Source organism: Elgaria multicarinata, chromosome 8 (genome assembly GCF_023053635.1).
Source record: "Elgaria multicarinata webbii isolate HBS135686 ecotype San Diego chromosome 8, rElgMul1.1.pri, whole genome shotgun sequence".
NCBI lineage: Eukaryota > Metazoa > Chordata > Lepidosauria > Squamata > Anguidae > Elgaria > Elgaria multicarinata.
In genome coordinates, this window is record NC_086178.1 from 86,879,292 (window position 1) to 86,898,116 (window position 18,825).

The 18,825-nt window shown below is 41.7% G+C and overlaps 1 protein-coding gene across 1 annotated transcript in view; it reads left to right on the forward strand.

Moving 5' to 3' along the window:
- Positions 1-18,825, forward strand: part of PRKG1 (protein kinase cGMP-dependent 1) — a 705,793-nt gene that overhangs the window by 243,500 nt on the left and 443,468 nt on the right. The window contains exon 3 of the mRNA XM_063132952.1: positions 13,995-14,108. Coding sequence (XP_062989022.1) covers positions 13,995-14,108 — 114 coding nt within the window. The remainder of the gene's footprint in view (positions 1-13,994; positions 14,109-18,825) is intronic.

The following is an 18,825-nucleotide window of genomic DNA, read 5'->3' on the forward strand; positions in this document are numbered from 1 at the left end:
ACGGGATGGCGGAGGGTGACACGGGATGACATGGGAGGGTGACAGGATGACACGGAAGGGCAACACGGGATGACACGGGATGGCGGAGGGCGACACGGGATGACACGGGAGGGCAGAGGGTGATACAGGATGGCAGAGGGTGACACAGGGGACGGGGACAGGGAGGGAGGGCGGGGAAAGAGTGGGCAGGAGGCATGGGAGGGTATCAGGTGCGGATGGGGGGCTTAATTAAAAAAAACCCCACCTACCTTCTCCGGAGTCTTCGGGGCTTACGTGGCCCTTTTAACAACAACAACAACAAAAATGGCCGACGCTACAGGGCTTCCGCAGTCCCTGCGCGTCGGCCGTCTAGGAGGCGGGGTGGCGCACGCTAAAGTTAGCGCGCCGTCGCCCCGCCTCCCTGCCGGATAAGCCCATGATCTAGCAAGGCCCATGATCTCTGAAAATAGTTTCTCCTTTTCTCGCAGGGCTGGCCCTAATATTAGGGTGAGGTGGCCACCTTAGGCAGCAGATGCATGGGCTAGGAAGTGGTGGTAAGGTGTGAGAAGACATAGCTCTGTGTGTGTGTGCGTGCCACATGGGCTCACCTGAATGCCCTAACCTATCCTGCTCTAAGATTCAAGATTTGGCTGCCAGTCTGAATGGCTTTTGTACATGGATTGAGGACGCACTGTCTGCAGCTCATTTACAGATAACTGCAAAACTGCCTTGAAGACTGCATCAGGGAAAGGTAGACCAACAAGGAGAAAGGCTGCTTTGTTTTTTCCCCTCCCCTTGTTATGTATTTATCTCAGCCTGGCACATCATCAGTTTGGCTTGTGTGCCTGGGAAATGCTGGGAGTTGTAGGGCTTTTGTCCAAACATGCACAGGATTATGCCCTAAGTGGAAAAATGGCAGGAAGGAAAGAGGTTAAGCAACAGGTTTCCATGGCTCTTATTAAAGCTTCCAATCCTGCTTTTGAGTTTAAATTTATTTATATATTTAAAAAGACTCAGCTCTTTAAAAAATGGAAACATGGGCTAAAAGGGAATGAAAATTGGTAAATGCTAGTTTTTTGTGTAGATTGAAAATTACTGAGTATATATAATTGTTTAAGTGTCTGCTTCTATTGAAATTTGCATTAAGAAATTCTGTTTTATGGAAGAAAATAGACTGCAGCATAAACAATTGTCATCCGTTTATGGCAACAAGCAGTTCAGATTGAGAACTGATCTGTTAGCGTTCTGGTTTTGCTACTGGGATTTTGAAAGGGTCACCATTTTTACCTCCTTGTTTGCTAGCAAAGCCTTATATGATTTTTTGAAAAGTGTTTGTACTTGTCAGTTTGGGTGACAGACTAGAATTTTAAAGCTCCATTGCATTCCTGTTGCACAGAGAGATGATAGGTTACAATATTACAAATAGCCAAAACCATTGAAGTGGAAAAACATGCCAGATTAAAATCTTAATGCAGACCTTTTTAGATTCAGTAACGGCCATATTTAGTCTCCATACTTTATTCATGTAGCATTTATTACCATTGTTCACTGCCTTGGCCGTCAGTCCCAGGATCGCCAAGCAGCTTAGAACCATTAAAATCAACAATAGCTTCAAAAAGGATTATTATTAAAACCAAATAGCTCAGCATAAAGAAGCAGATTACAGTATGGCCTGAGTAATCTTGCGTATGGCAGTTATGCAGGAGAAAAATATGCTGCCATTACTTTGGTGGGTTGGTTACAATATCCTGAACTTTCTCAGGACAGGATTGGAGGGGTAAATGCAAATCCAGAAATTGCAGAGTGGTACAAAAATAGTAGCCATGCCCCCATTGTCCTTGGAAACACCACCAAACACCTCCCGGGCAAATTCAGAAGCTGTGTTGATGACAATGCCCACATTACCCAGACAAGGAGGGAACCAATGAACTCAGCTCGAACAAGACATGTCCCCAGGATACTTCCCACCATCACAGCACACACAACAATGTCACACTGGAACAAGTAGGTTGGCAATCCCACATAGTAATCTAGGAGCATCCTAGTCATTCCTGCTGGACATGGTGGGATGGGCATCCCTTATGGCCTGCATAGAATGGAGTGTGGGAAAGCTGCCTGTAGAGAGAGAGGGGACACACACACGGACACGGACACACACACACACACACAGTTCTGAAGGACCCTGAAAGATTGTTGGAAAGAGGTATGTGTATTTGCTTCTTTTTTCTGGCAGAAACTGGGCTCAGCCTTACTTTTTGGCTCAGCCTTACTTAATATAGGCTGGTTTGTTTAATATAGATGAGTTAGGCTGGCTCAGGGGAGTATTTAATCACAACCTTACACAAATATGTGCCTATAGGTTGTTGTCATTGCTACTTATACAGGCTTTTGAAATATCAGTATTTAATATCAACATCTGTCAGTAAATGCAGGAGATCCCTGATCAGATTCGGTTGTAGTGCCAGTAGGCATCCTGCTGACTCCAGATGTTTTTAACTTCATAACCAGCATGTCCAATTGCTAGAAATTTGGAAAATTATAGCACATAACATCCCAAGATCACCAGCTTGCCTACCCATGTGCTAAACTATGGTTCAGTGGTCTTGTTTGGATGTAATACTCAAAATGGTTTAAAATTCTGTAAAAGAGCCTCAAGCTCATACAGTCTTCTCTCCCTGCCAGCATGTAAATGCTAAATCATAGTTGAGCGTTACATTCGAATGAAGCCGTTGTGGCATAGGACTCAGTGTTATAAGAATGCACCAACCATCTTTTTGTTCCTTTTTTTCTTGAGAGTCCACGTAATTAGATAGTCTTCTTCAAACTGATGCCTGAGAACATCTTTTACTTCTGGAATGAACTCAGGTTTACCTACTTTGCTTACAGGAACAGTAGTGCTGCCTTATTACTTACTCTGCAATGTTAATATAATGCTCTCTGCATCACCTTTTTAAAAAATACATATAGTGTGCTTTGAGTATTCTTTTCCCACTCCCGATCTCAAATCATATAGGCAGGATCTACACTACTGCTTATAACGGTTTATAATGGTTATGACAACTGTTCAGGCCCAGGACACATTGCATATACAGTTTTCATACCATTTTAGAAGTGTTATATCCTGCTTGGTGTAGATTGGCGCATAGTCAACACACTTTTACTGCGGTGTGGAAAGAACTTAGGCTGTTGCTAGACAAGGCGTTAGCCCAGTGTGAGGCCCGGTCTCCCTCCTGTGTATCCAGATGCACAGGGGATCCCGGGGTCAGGCTGGGCTAAGTCCTCCCTTAACCCGAGATAACCGGATGCGGTTATAGCCCGGCTTCTCCGCAGCCCCGGCCTGAGGCCGGGGCTGCGGAAGGTGTAGCAGGGTCCTTGTCTTTTCCTAGCTGCTCACTTACTCACGAGTAGTCGGGAAAAGCCACGGACTGGGCACAGCGCTCATAGGAGTGCTGGTCCCATCAGGCCGGGGGGGGGGGGGAAATCACGGCCGGGGGCGTGTGGAGAGGGCATTGGACATGACGAGCAGGCAGGGGGCAGGCATGACGAGCGGGGACGGGGGACGGGCATGATGAGCGGGCATGATGAGCAGGCAGGGGGCGGGCATGACGAGCGGGCAGGGGGCGGGCATGGCGAGCGGGGACGGGGGACAGGCATGATGAGCGGGCATGATGAGCAGGCAGGGGGCGGGCATGACGAGCAGGCAGGGGGCAGGCATGACGAGCGGGGACGGGGGACGGGCATGATGAGCGGGCATGATGAGCAGGCAGGGGGCGGGCATGACGAGCGGGCAGGGGGCGGGCATGGCGAGCGGGGATGGGTATGGCAGACGGGGGAAGAAGGATGGGGATGGGCATGGCAGATGGGGAAGAAGGATGGGGGACGGGTATGGCAGACGGGGGGAAGAAGGATGGGGACGGGTATGGCAGACGGAGGGAAGAAGGATGGGGACGGGCATGGCGGACGGGGGAAGAAGGACAGGGACAGGGCATGGCAGATGGGGGGAGAATGGGTGAGCGAGCGGGCAGGGGGGACATCAGATATTGTGTGTGGGGGGGAAATCAGGGGCAGGGGGAGCGGGGGACCCTTTATTTTTTTTAAAAAAACCTACCTTTCTCGGAGGTGCGCTCCTGCACACATGGCCCTTTAAGGGGGGAAAAAATGCCAGACACGACGGGGCTTTCCCTTGCCCAGTCGCGTGTTATGTCTGGAAAAGGGCAACGGCGCGCGCTAGCTGTAGTGCGCCGTAGCCCCTACTCCCCACCGGATTATGTGGTAGGTCTAGCAAGGCCCTTAGTTTAAGTGCTTTTAATTCTGCTTCTAATACAGTCATTATTCAAAGTGTTTTGCTGTCACCCAAATACTTTTCTTCACCTCTCTCTTCAGCAAGCTAAGACTTCTCATCTGGGCTTTGCACTAGAATTTTTCACCTAGCAAGACCATTTTAACTGCACATATATATTTCCAGATACTGTCAATCTTCCGTTATGTGCCCCAGGCAGCTACTTGCAGATTTTGAGGCTCAGCTCTCCTGTTGCCTTTATATATTTTGAATCTTTTTTCGCCCTCTAGACTTCATAAGGGTAGATCTCAGCTTTGTGTAACCTTCAATAATATAGCTTTGGGGCTCAAATTCAGGAATTGTTACCTCTTAAAAGTTTCAGGCCCCAGAGACTGTGTGCGCCTTTAAGTTTTCTTAAGTGAACTCAACATACCAAATTTGAAATGGTTTTGAAACTTCATTGGACTTCTCAATTCCTGCTTAAGTATTAATGATGGATGAGGAAATGAAAATGGAGGCAACCTAAAGGTACCTTTTTACAAAGTGGAAGAAGTTTCGGAAATAATGTGCAACGGGAATCCAAGTGTCCTTAGTGTTTTGCTGGAGGTCCTGAGAGGAACATATCCAGGAATAGGTCTAAAAAGGCCCAACGAATCAGGGCTGAAATGCTTTGGGCTACATCAAAGAAAAAAGGCTAAATATTTTTTCAACATCCTGAGACTCTCTTCATTCCCACAGGTCTAGGACAGCCTTCCCCAACCTGATATGGCCATTGGGAAGGAGGCCATACCAGTTACAGGAGGTGTCATGAGCACATTTCAGAGAATGAAACTAGATAGGCTTGTCAGGAATGTTTGTAGAATCTACTGGGACATAGTGGAGAAAGCTACACATAGAAGCTACACTTAGTATTCTGATTTGTGAGCTTTGCACATGCAAGGAGATTTTAAGGTGGAAGTATTATTCAAACATATGATCCTCAGTGCATACATAGGAGGTGGAGTTCATAAGATTTATATTAGCTTAGACTATTGGTCCATATCTTTTTCAAACAGTGTTTTACATGTAAAAATAAAAAGATTTCAACTTTGAATTGTGATTATTTCAAGGGATCTTCATGTTTTAACTCTGCTATCTTTATTAGGCTATAGGTTTTAGAGTGCTTTAACAATGTTAAAACAAAATAGATTTTTCAGAGTAGCAGTGCTTAATTATACAACTACAATAGTTAATACATTATGGTTAATATAGAGATGCTATAGTGCCACCATTTCCTAAATGGTTTTAAAATTCAGACAGTTTGTTGAAACTAAAATAGGTACATTGAGCCCCATCAACTGGACAAAGATCAGGCAAATCCATTGGGAAATGCCAAGATAAAGCAATTTAAAACATTTCCCTTTTTTGTATTTCCTCCCTCTTTGCACCTCCCCCCTAAACATGTCCCTTACTTTCCCCATACTTCAACAGACTCTCTTTCCCCTTTAAATCTGTCCAAAAATGTGGTAAACAAATTTGCCTGCCACCAGACTAAGGAGACTTTAAGTGCTGAAGCTGGTAGGTTATGGAGAAGAAGTAGTGTTGTATCTGTGTGTTGGGTAGGGATGTCAAAGAAATCTGCAATGGAACCAAATGAGTTTGGATTTTTATGAATCCGACCCACAGATTCCACAGCAGACCAGCTTTTCCCCTTTGGGAATTTTATACAAATTTTGTCATAGAAAAATACACAATAATAATAACAATAATGGCCAAAAATGCACTTTTCTCCCATAGGCTACAGCATGAATATGTGCATTTGGGGGGAATTTGCACATTTTGGAGGAAATTGTGTATTTTTGCAAATGCAAATTTGCCCAAATCTGGAAACAAAAAAATCTGATTCCGTCAAGGGCTGGATGGCAGAACCAAAGGTGCCTGACAATCCGTGAAACACAGATGGAACAGATTTTACACTATCCGTACATCCCTAATGTGGGGTAGTGTAGTGTAGTGTAGTGTAGTGTAGTGTAGTGTAGTGTAGTGTTGAGTAGTGTTGAGTGTATGTAGTGAATGGGTGTGGTGTGAGCATGTGTGCAAGAGAGAGGGAATCTGAATGAGAGAAGTGCTTGCATGTTGTGTGTGTGTGTGTATTGTTTGTATATGAATCTATAGTCATAAGGAATTAGTTTCCATAGTGGAAAATATGATTGAACATTGCATATCCTAATATAAAAGCTGAGCAAAGTGGGGCAAACAAATAAACAAAAAATTGAAAACTCAAGCTTTAAAAAATGTGCCTTAAGGGATTAAACATTTCTAATTCCTTCCCTGTCTTGATTGAGACTACAAAGGATAGTGGGAGGGAACTCCCTTGTGAATGAATCCCTTGAATGTGCATCTCATGAGGGTTGAAGTGTTGGCAATGCAAATATGGGACTGCCTTGTGTAATGTCACACCGTTTTCCTTCCTTCTTTGCATGGAGAAGGATCCCTCCCCCCATTTCTAAGAAGCAAAGTGCCAAGGCTCACACCGGCAAGGAGACACTGTTCGAAGTTCTGGTGGGGGAGAAGACAGACAGCGATTATTTTGGAGATGCAGCAAACATACTCTACACATTATTGTCCTGTTACTTTGCATATTTTAATGTTCAGTTCTAGTGTTGCAAAGAGATTGGAGCACTTGCACAATTTAGGCTCTGGGGCAGAGAAGAACCTACAAATTGTTGCATACGCAGAGATTGGATTGACATTTTGTAGGTGCAATGACTTTTAAACCATTTTTAAAATGTTAGTACTTAAGTACTTCCGAGAGGTACCAGCTGTCTTGGAGCCCATTACACCTCCTAGTCCTGGATATTAAGTGTGGTGAAGATGTGGTTACTCAGTAATGTGGGAAAGACACTCTACACATACCGATATGATAACTTTGCATCTGTACTGCATTAAACGGTTGGTGCCTAATGGTCATTCTTGCTGTAACTTTGCTTCATTAAATTGCTTGCATCTGCCTTGTTCCTGTCATTCTGCATAGCTTGTTGGGTTGATGTAAGGATTATAACGATGATGCTTTTCAAAATAAACATCAACGAAGACATTCTTTTTAATAAATAAATAAATCATTATTTAGGCACTTACAAATTCATTCAGGCACCAAAACAGACTTAAGCTGTAACCAAGTGCAATATATGAGATTGCCAAATATGTTCACTGCTTCTGGCGGCCAAAGCAGCATTATTTTCCATTTTTACTCTGGTATAAACACAAGAAGAGTGAATTCAGGTCAAGATCCTAACATGAGCGGTATGGTGGCATTAACACACACACCCCCGGCTGACTGAGATCAGGGGACCCACGCCAACAATTTAGATTACAAAATAGTGAGCCGCTTACATTAATAGATCACTGTTTTGCAATACAAATTGCAGCCCCCCGCAATCCAGTCCTAGTCCAGGGTTAAAGCTCCCCCTTCTACCCCACCATCCTAGGGTCCTGACCCAGAATCAGGGCCATGCTATTACACAAGAGTGAGAAATGGGGGTGGGGGAGACATAGTTGTTACCCATGTCTTGTAAAGTAATCTACTTTGCTCTAAGGCACAGACGTTAGATCCAGGACACTTGGCTTAACTTCTGTGAATTCGTAGGTACTTTTAACTTTTTTGTAAAATTTATTTACAATAATCCTTCAGGGAATTAAGAATTCTCTAATGCTACATTATTGTATGATATCATCCTGATTTGCAATAAAACTTGACAGAAGGCCTGCATAATTTGTGAGCGGCCAAGCATAACACAACCCTAAAGCTGTGATTGGTGGCCTGCCGGCACGCCATGAATTTTCTTTTTTTTTAAAAAATTACAAATATACTGCATAGTTCAACAGAGGACTTAGGGTGGTTTATGTTAAAACTATAAAACATAACAAAACCAAGCACAAACAAGTACAATAAAATCCAAAAGTGCAGTAAGAAAAATAAATGGTTATAAAAATAGCATAAAATACTTCTCAAAAGATTTATTATTGCTAGTTCTATCAAATTTCTCCTAAGATAAACATGCCTTAGCTAGCTTCCAAAGTGTTAAAGCAATAGAGACTGAAGAACTTCCTTCAGAAGGGAAATCCAGTGAGGGTGCCATTACTAAAAAAAAAAATAAGGCCCTGTCCCTTCTCTGAACTCGGAAGCAGCATTCGGAGTAAGGCTTCACTCAGATCAGAGTGTGGGCCTGTTCAGACAACACACTAAGTCATGGTTAGGCTGCTAACACTTTTGCAGTAAATAATAGCTAGTGAGCATGTTCACACGACATGCTAAGTCAAGGTTCACACAACACGCTAAGCCATAATGTTTAGCTCAAAACGCTTAGCACGTCATCTGAACAGGGTCTATGTGGGAATGATGTTTTGTTTGTTCGTTTGTTTTGCAAAAATGGGAAGACATGGTTGTCAGTCATCAATCAAGCAAGTGATAGCTGATAGACTTCATCTAATGTTGTATTTTATAAGTAGAGAAGTTCAACCCTAAAGTGCTGACAACAACAAATGTTTAAACTTTTAAATCCCACCAGAATTAAGAAGATATATAGTGTTGAAGGTGCCTCTGAATTAAAATAGCCTGAAGAAGTTTTTTGGTTCCATAAAACTCTATTAAGTGTAAGCAGCAAAAGTGGAAGCTAGTAATAAGCCATTAGATTATTGGCCGTTACAAGAATTACATGGAGATTGACATTCTTAGAGTTGGGCTAATCTGTTTTTATCCCCATGCTCACAAGAAACAGAAAATGATCATTTAATTACTGGGAGGGGGAAATATCCTTACAATAAATGGGAACATTGCAATAGAGCTGTTTAGTTTATAGCCCAATTTATTGGAGAAATCCAAGTGCAATTCAGCTAAGGATGTTATTTAATTTTTAATTGGATGGACTCTATGTGCTAAAAGTACCAAATGTTCTTACCATAACACAAAAACAGCCTTTAGCTTATTTTCTCTTTTATTCTGGAGCACAAGAGAATGTGTGCCCCCCCAATAATAAATGGGGGTTTTGAGGCTCAGGGCTTGCATTCAGATTGATCAAGGAGAATCGAGACAAGAAGCAAGGATCCAGCAGCTTTCACCAAATGGAGTGTAAACTCAAATTATTAGACATGTTGCTTTCCATGATATTTGCAGGCCCCTCAGAACACCCAACCAGGCAACTAGCAAATCGGAAATGAAGGTGCAGCTGTCCTCCATTACTGTAACTCCTAACAGCCAAAATAGACAAGACACTTGAATTAGTCATCTTTTAAGGTTCAGAAATCAGCATATGCAGGGCTTTTATAAGGACATTCCAATTTACCCTCAAATTTTCACTTTAGGTGAAACCTGGTATCAATTTGGGGAGGAATCTAGTCCTGTTAAAATGATTTGCTTTCTTTGACATTCCTTGGAAGTTTTGCCAAGCAAGAACTTCAAATTTGCCTCAGCATTTCACAATAGGCAAAATTCAGCGGCAACTCTGCTTGGGACATTGATTCTAACATAGGCACTATTATCTTCCTTAATGGAAATGCTCATTGTTAGTCGTTTTTGACTGTATTGCTATTTGTTCTTTCTGTAAATGCTGCTCAGGCCTGTGTTGTCCAAAATTATTCTTACAGGCTCTTGACCCAGTGAGTTAATGACTATATTTATTTGTTCCATTGTTTTGGTAGTCTTAAACAAAGGAGTTATTTATCTGTTGTTCCAGATAAAAAACAAATTCTGTTGTTTATTTGGAAAGGCTAATGTATGGATGCTGGCAATGAAATTCTCCTCCCAACTGTGCAACAGCCGTACAGCAGTTCTACTTTGGTTGTTTTACTTCTGACAGGTGTAACATATTTTTGAAACTGAGAGAATGGTATGTGATAAATAAGCTAATGGGGATTTTCTAACACTTTGTTTATACAGAAATGCAGGCTATTTTACCCACAGGCATTATTTTTGTTGCATATTTTAAGAGATGAATGCACTCCAAATTCTAACACTTGCAACTGGTTAAATGGAGTGCTTTTAAACTAGTTTTACAATCACTCTCTATGTACTGAATGCCTGAACAGTAAAACCCTGGTGAAGTTTTTGATTCATATAAATACATATATCTATAATCAGGATTTACTGTGAGGATATTTAGGCATTCAATATATAGTGACTGTGTGAGAGAGAGGGGGTGTCAGGAGACTTGCCTTCCAAATTATGTACTCTGACTACAGTGCAAAATCCCTCAGCACACACAAAATGCATAGGCTCAGTATGAATGTATAATATGTAGTTAACGTTTGTGGGACAGGGTGGAGACAGCTGCTATGGCCCTTCATCTCACCTGTGTCCATTATTCATGCATTGAATGACTAAAGGATCTATTGACATACTATATCTTAAGTGTGGCGTCACCAGCCTCTGTGATATCTATTTAAGCCTCTCCTTCGCTGCCAGCCCCTATTTTTTTATCTTCTGAAAGAATGAGGGAACAATAAACTGTCTTGTGTGTGAGTGTGCATGTGTATTGTCCAACTGAAATAACGCGAGTGGCTGAGCAGACATGGTTGAAATAATGAAATAAAAGTATACTTTATTTATAAGGTAAAAGATTTTAAAAGACACTTGAAGTTTGTTCTAAATTGTCCACATAAATCTACCTCCCTTCACCTCCCAGGGAATACTAACCACCTCCAAATCAATAACCCCACTTTCCTAATACTATCCTGATGCAAACCTCTACTAAACCCAACCCACTCCTACATTCACTAACTCCTAATCCTGACTAACTCTCTAACTAACTACCAAATTGTCACTTCACTCCTCTCTCTTTCTCTCTCTCTCTCTCTCTCTCTCTCATCAACCACCAATCAGACAAGACCATTCACACTGCTCACCATTCTAACTTCCCTCCCACTTAACCATTTCCTGAAAAAGAAAAGAATTGGCTGCAGCAAGTCCAACCCTGAATAAACACTTAAATGTACACAAAGAAACAATAACATATAATACCATTTTGTCACAGTAAGTCATAGAGGTAGGGAAATGCTTGCCAAATTACCATGCACACACGAGCCTCCAAGTAAGCATTGGCTAGCATCATTCAGCGCAGGCCCAGATGGAGATTCCCATGTGTGACCATCCCTGATACTGCACTGTGTGGAGAAGCTTTTGTACGTGCGGATGTTATTTGTGCATATTGGAGATCCCTGAAAGAACCTTTTGGGTGAAGGACTCAAATGTTTGTAATGGTTCTAAACATGTGATTTAACAATTCAAGCCCTATGCACGATCGTTAGGATCCACAGTGGCCACGTCTACCCTACTGCTTATAATGGTTTATAATGGTTATGACAACTGTTCAGGCCCTGGACACATTACATATACCGTTTTCACACCGTTTTTAAAGTGTTATAGCCTGCTTGGTGTAGATTGGCCCAGTGACATGTTCAGACCACTTTCGTGCAAATTCACTGTGCTAATGTTTTTGTGGTACCCAGTGACTCTTCAAAGCTGCTTTTAAAAGTCAATACATTCTCCAGCGTGGCCTTAGATGTGTTGTAAGAAGCTGCAGTACAAAGAAGAAATCAAGGAAGTCCTGGTGCAAAAATAGAAGCATGGAACTCAGATGGGATTCGTTCGATCTTGCCCACTTCTCTGGAAATAGGCATCATAATAATGATCATTTCCTGACTGAACAGCATTTTTAACCATTGGTGTTGTCAATAACCAATAAATGTATTATTTGCTTTATTGCTATCATTAACTTGCCTTTAATTATATGGTTGTGGTGTTAGAAAACTAGAATATTCACAGTACGTTCAGCATTTTACAAATCAGAATCTCCAAAATCCTCCCTGTGTAAAATCCTGTTCCTATTAAATGCCAAAGCAACAGTAAAGAAGAAAGCTACCTTGATAGACAATTTCTTTAGAGAAATCAATACTTCTGATGGTTTTAGTTTAGCTGATGAATACTCACTTCCCTTTTTATAATGCGTTTTGGTAGCATCATAGAAGTTAGCCTTAGGTATATTGTTCCTTATATACTTGTGAAAATCCTGTGTTGCCATGAGGGGTAGAAGTATGAGAATGATTAGATTAAAAAAAATGTTTCCTTGTTTCCCTTACAACTTGAACAACTTTACACATTTAAAAGAAATATACTACAAGTAAACGGCAAAGGTGAAAACAAAAAAAGTTTTGTTTTTTTTTTAAAAAATATATTATTTACCATTTCTTGATGTTTGAGGATGAAAACACGTGACATAAGATATTTCTTTGTCTTCTCTCTCTGGTATCCTTTCAGCTCATTCTCCTCAACTTCTTTTCCTCTTCCCTTTCCAAACTGCCCAAAGTTTGAGCTTTGAATTTTTTCAAAGCTTCAAAAATGTTTGCATGTGTAACTGCTCAAGCTTCAGTTTAAAACAAGAATGAGCAAAATCGGTCTGGTAGATCTCAAGTAATAAGCTTTTCACTACCATATTCTTACATAAGATAATATCAAACCATTTCTCAACCAGTGTGTATTTAGTAAAAAAACTGTATTCATTCCATTGCTTTCTTATGATATCTTATTAGCTAACACACCCTGCACCTCCAACATTCAGCTAGTATTGATTCCATGGAAGGAAAAAGGAAGGACAAAAAGAAGGAGGGTAAAACAACAACAACATGAAAAGCAAAAGTAAACAACTGTGACTAATTAAAATAATTAAAGTGAATGTATCAGTGCCCTCTCCACTGCATGTAATCAAGCGTTGACTTGTATGAGCAATGTCAAATCTAAATTAAGTGTGTTAAGAGGGTCCCTGGGGATCCTTGGCATTAAACATGCCTAGCACATACAAATGTCCTGGGATCTCATGTCATTTTGAAGAAGAGAAATTGATCATGGCTTATTCCCTCCCTCAGCTTGATATGGAATGCCCCCTTCTACACATATGTGAGTGGTGTTGATTTTTTTTTTTAAAGGGACTTACTGAAGTAAATTACAATTTTGGGGAATGTAAAGCTACTGCAAAAATGCAAATTGTGTAATGGTGATGGGTCAAAATAAATTATTTTGACAATAGTTGCTTTGTTATAGGTGAAGGTATTCAGTGATTAGGATTTTTTCCCCTTTGAAAATGAGCAAAAGTTGTTCTTCAGATTACTATATAGGCATGCAATTTGGCAAGCTGAATCATGATTGTAAATTAAAAGGGTTCATCTGTAAGATCTGTGCACTCTAAGTTAACGTTTTATTTCTTAAGGAGCTTTCAGAAAACACGTTCGGAAGTCAATGTCAAATACCCTCTTGGAATTCCAATGACACCATTCTTTAGCAGAGTTTTAAAAGTTGATTTATTACTGTATAAGCCAGCCTTTCCAAACAAGATGCCCTCCTGATGTACCAAACCTGGAGCTCTGGCTTGTTGCTATCCTTACAAGCCAGAGTTATAAGTCAAGAAAAAGCCTGATTTAGGACACTAGCTTGTTAGGAGAAGGAAAACCCGACTTCCGGGTTCCGACATCATGTTAAACAAACCACGGATGTAGAGCCCCTGGCTTGTTTAGCTACTGCCACTGGCAGGAGAAGCCAAGCAGGAGCAAATGAGCAGTGTGCATCTAAAGAATTCCGATTTATCGTTTATCTGCAAACACCAGGCAAGGAATTCCCAGAAATGCATGTTTAAAGAATGCTGCTAAGGAACATTTTTATACAATATGAAACATTGGTGATAAAAAAAACCCCTATGTTCTTTTTCCACAGATGGAAAGGTTGAGGTGACAAAGGAAGGGGTAAAACTCTGCACCATGGGGCCTGGAAAGGTATTTGGGGAACTCGCTATCCTTTACAACTGCACCCGGACAGCCACTGTCAAAAGTAAGGTTATTTTGGAGTTTTTGATCATGATGTAATGTTGGCAAATACTGAGGTTGGCAAATAACTGGACAGAATTCAGTTATCAGTGTCGGGAAGCGTTCATATTTTTAAAGCACTAAACTTTCCACTGTTACCATTTTATCATTCATATTTATTCCATTCAAGCTAATATTGAATAGTGTATCATGGGCATGACATTTGCGTTTTGTGTTCCAGGAGAATGGACTTTTTACAGAAAGTGGGTTAGAAATACATCATTTTACAGCATCTGTTAGCATCTGTTAGCCAGTAAATGTTTTTCTTCAATCAGGAACCTCAAAAATGTCTGTAGCTGATATCTGTAGTAGGTGAAATAAAGGAGCTGGTGGAAAATGCAAGACAATGTGTTGATGGAAGAAAGGGATAGCTTTTCACTTATTGTATCATTGCTCACTTTTATATGCTCTTCATTTCCAGTTACCTAGGGCAAACAAACTGAACAGAAACCGTTAACGTGTACAGCTAGCTGCTTCTTATCCCTATTATTCCTCACACCACGTCCCTTATTATTCGCCTTCTTTCCAAGATGTTTTGTGTCTGGTTTTTAACATCGTCATTCTTTCCTCATTAAACTGGAGCGATGGTGAGGTCAGAACTATTGTTATCTTGAAAGGAGAAATTCTGGAGAGAGAAATAGGTGGTATTTATTAGTCATTTTTTCTTCCCCCTTCCCTACCATGGGTGTTTAAAACGCATGGCAATTATGCATCTTCTTCTGTAGGCAGCGGCTTTGTGCATAATGCTATTTAGAATGCTAACAAGTGACTTCAGTGTAATTTCTTTTGCTCATTAATGCATAAATAAGTGAATGGCAGTCATGATTGTAATTAGCTTTATATCCCTTCCAAAGCAGGCTGACAGGGGAGGTCACCAGTTAGCATTTCAAGGCGTTTCAGCTAGATCTAGATAAACACACTCAGTTCCTTGAAGTGCAGAGAGCTATTTAAGAAACATCATTAACTAATAAATTTAAATTATTACTATTGCCTGTGAAACTCTGATTGGAACATCTGTTTTTTCTTCTGTCTGCAAGATAATTCGGCTTACTTGTTGCAACTCTGGAAAGGCATATGTTAGGAGAAGAAATGGCCGTGGTGTGAAAACAATGATAATGTTATGTAATCAAGTTTAAAAACAAAAGCTGAATACTCTTTAAAAGTTTGTCAGTTCTGACGAAGCTCCTTATCTTCCCACTCTTGCCAGTTTAAAATCTCCTCTTAATTTTCCACAGGGATGAAAGGTGTTGCAAAAAGCTAGGCATTTACAGACTTGGCGCTCATCAGTGCCTCTGCTCAGTTTTGCAGGATCACCCCCTTTTCCCTTCCACCACTGCTCACCCCATTCTGACTCTCAATGGTAGCATTTTGGGGATAATAGTAAAGAAACGTCCACTTCAACCAGCCCATGTGTATGTGCCTAATTTGGATCCAAATCATTGTATTTATCAGTGACAAAACCTGTGGTGATTTGTGAGTTATGGTTGAACTGGGAAATAATTTTTCCAACCAGCCTCCTTTCAAAGCACAACACACTTTGGGCGAAGGAACCAGCACGTGTGTGGCAAGTAAAGAAGGCCAGTAGCCCATTAGGGTGGACACATGACTGTTGAACCACAGGGCTCTGGGGCCTATCAATCAACAGCCTGAATGCTCGGACCTCTGAGATATTATATATGCCAAGTCAGAGTTGCCCCGTCATGTAACTCAAAAAACACCGTTGGTTTTGCCACTGCACAGGTCTTGTTAGGAAAGTTTTTAAGACACTCTTGCCTCCCCACAAGTATTGCAGCACAGATGTAAGACCATAAAGGCATGAGGAGAATCTGGTGTTTATCAACACTGGGAAGATTTCCCCAAATTTAAGCATGGGGATATACCAGCTGCCCCCCCCAATGGATTTGCTAAGAAGAATATTGTAATCACAACTGATCCCCCCTCCAAGACCTAGTTCATGCTGGGGGTTGGTGCTTGGGGGTGAGAGTTCATGCCTGGGTAGAGGTCTGGAGGTTGGAGCTCTGGTTAGGGACAGTAGTTTGTGGAGGAGTCATGCCTGGGCCTGCTGGGCAGGGGCTTGTGCTAGGAATGGGGTTGGAGCTCATGCTGGGGGTGGGTATCAGAGGAGGGGGTTCATGGTGGGGAGAGCTTGGTTGGAAGCTCTAGGTTCGAGGAGGGCAGATGGAGGCACAGATTGGAGGGGTTGTAACTCGGTCTCTGAATTGGAAGCTCATTCCTCAGTGGGGTGATGTCTGGGATGGGGCCTCAGGGGGGTGATATATGGGGTAGGGGATAAGGGGCTAGGGTTGGGTGCTTGAGTATGGGGGGGATAGTTCATGGGGTTTTGTGACCCCTGAAAGCTCACCACACAGATCCTTGCATGAGCACCCCCAACTGCTCTCCAAACCTACCCAAAGCCTGGAGCTCCCACCCTGAGCCACCATCTGTAGACACTCACCCTGAGCACAAGCTTCCACCTGTGATCCCCCCCCAGATACCAAATTCCAGGTGCCCGTCCCTCATATGAGCCCCCACTGTCACACTCACTGTCACTCCACACCTTGCATGACACCCAACTCCTGAGCTCCTTCCACATGCATCACCTCCTGAGACCTTATTCTTCACACACAGGCATGAAGAATAAGGTTCCTCCCAGCTTGGACAACAGGAGCTTAGCTATGCCCCCAAAACTAACTTTGAGGATTAAACAACCTTCAAATAACCCTAAAAGATAGCATGGGATATTTGAACTTCATTTGGGTTGTTACCAGGTGGTTTGGGTTATTTTTTTGATTATTACCAGGGCAAATCATAGCCTCCAAATAACTTAAAAACAATAACAAAACTGTTAAGTTGTGTGTGGGAATGGGGATATTGAGTCAAAATACAAAACACATAGTCAAAATTCGTAATGCTTAGTCAATACTATTTGCTTCTTTTTCTTTCTTTTTTTTACGCTGAGAGAAGCAGCAGTGGAATTAACTAAGCATTAACAAAGTGTTCCTGAAGTCCAGTTCCTAAAAGCTGTTGAAAATTAAACAAGCCTGCTGTGTGGGATGGGATAACCTTTGTAGGATTTGCTGATTAAAACATAAAGCCGGATGAATGACTACATGTACAGCGAGAAAAATGTGGAGCCTTTACTGTTTTCCAATAACATTTTTTTAAGGTCACAAATTGGTGCAGGTAAGAGTTTGATGTCACAAATTAAGTCACATGGGATAGTCTAGATGAAGAATGCAAAATAAGGTAGCTTGAGCTGTAGGGAAAAGTGACATTTCCACAAGAAAACTGCAACCATGAAGGGTTGGGCATGTGTGGGCAGCGTGCCTTGAATGAGAAAACAACAACGGTACACGTGCTGTCCATTTTTGACATGCTAATCAGTTCTACTGATCAAGATGAAATGAGCTCAGATTACTTTTTTCCCCCTTTCAATCATGATTATTTGTTCCGGTATGAAAGTCTTCAGCTTGTTCATTAGGTCATTAGCTCAAGTCATTAATAACATCTCATCATGATAAGCTTCTGAAGAAAAACGGTTTTGAGCTTCAGAGAGGGAAAACTCAGATGAACCGTTTATTCTGTTCTAAAGATTAAACAAAATACTTTAGGCGTGTACGTACAAGCAAATAAGTAATTAGTTTGTTCAGTTTCCCTTTTGTTCCTGCATCATAGAAGGTTGGACTCAAAGCATCAAGTACTGGGACAAATGGCTTTAGTTATAGTGAAATAAACGAAATACCCAGTTTTATCTAACCGGCTCTTAACAAGACCTCTAGAAATCCCTCCTTCTTCTTAGACATGGATGCCATTCAATTCAGTGTTCTGATCACCCTTGGCTGTCCTACTTAGTACAGTGGAGGCTGGTGGCTCCAATGTCAGTGGAGTGGTGAATCCTCTCCAGGTTTCAGTCAGAAACAGGCAGGACTCTAGAGAAACTATCCATGGCCCACACATTGGATAGCTCCTTTAAAGTTCTGACTGATTCTGACTGAAACACAGAGGCGATTCACCATCTCACTGACATCGAAGTCACCAGCCTCCACTGACCGAGTGTGTACAAATTGGAAGAACCCAAGTCAAAAGAGAATCTCTTTGAAAGTGCATGTGGAAATCCAAAAACTGAGGGGTGTGGGTAGGGAAGCAGGAGTACCATTTAGAGGACAGGGAAGGGGGCAGCAACTTCTCCTAGTGTTTCTGACCACATGGCTTGGGAGAATCTCTATTTTTGGCCTACTCATTGGTTGTATTCATTGGCACTTACTATAAACATGTGAAGTGTCCTGTATACTAAATATGTTTGACAAAGACACAAATCTTTCTGCCTCCCCCACCCCACCGTGGATGACTATTTGTCCTGTTTTGATAATATTGCTATTACATTATTGTGAGACTAAGAGGACTACAACACAGTATTGAATTTCTATCTTGAATTTTAAACCGTTAGACCTCCCCACTTCTGCCCCCACGATCTTCCTTCTACTGAAATCTGAAATGTGTTCCTGTGGGGAAGTGAAGCAAACTGTATGAATAGAGCTGAGTCTAGATTTTGCATAGATACGGTACATCATGCCTGTTGTGCATCAAAAAAGGAGGCCTGGAATACCGTGAAATATTGTACAATTGATAGTACATCTCACTTGTTGGTAGTACATCTCACAGTTTGGCCAGTAATAGTGGTA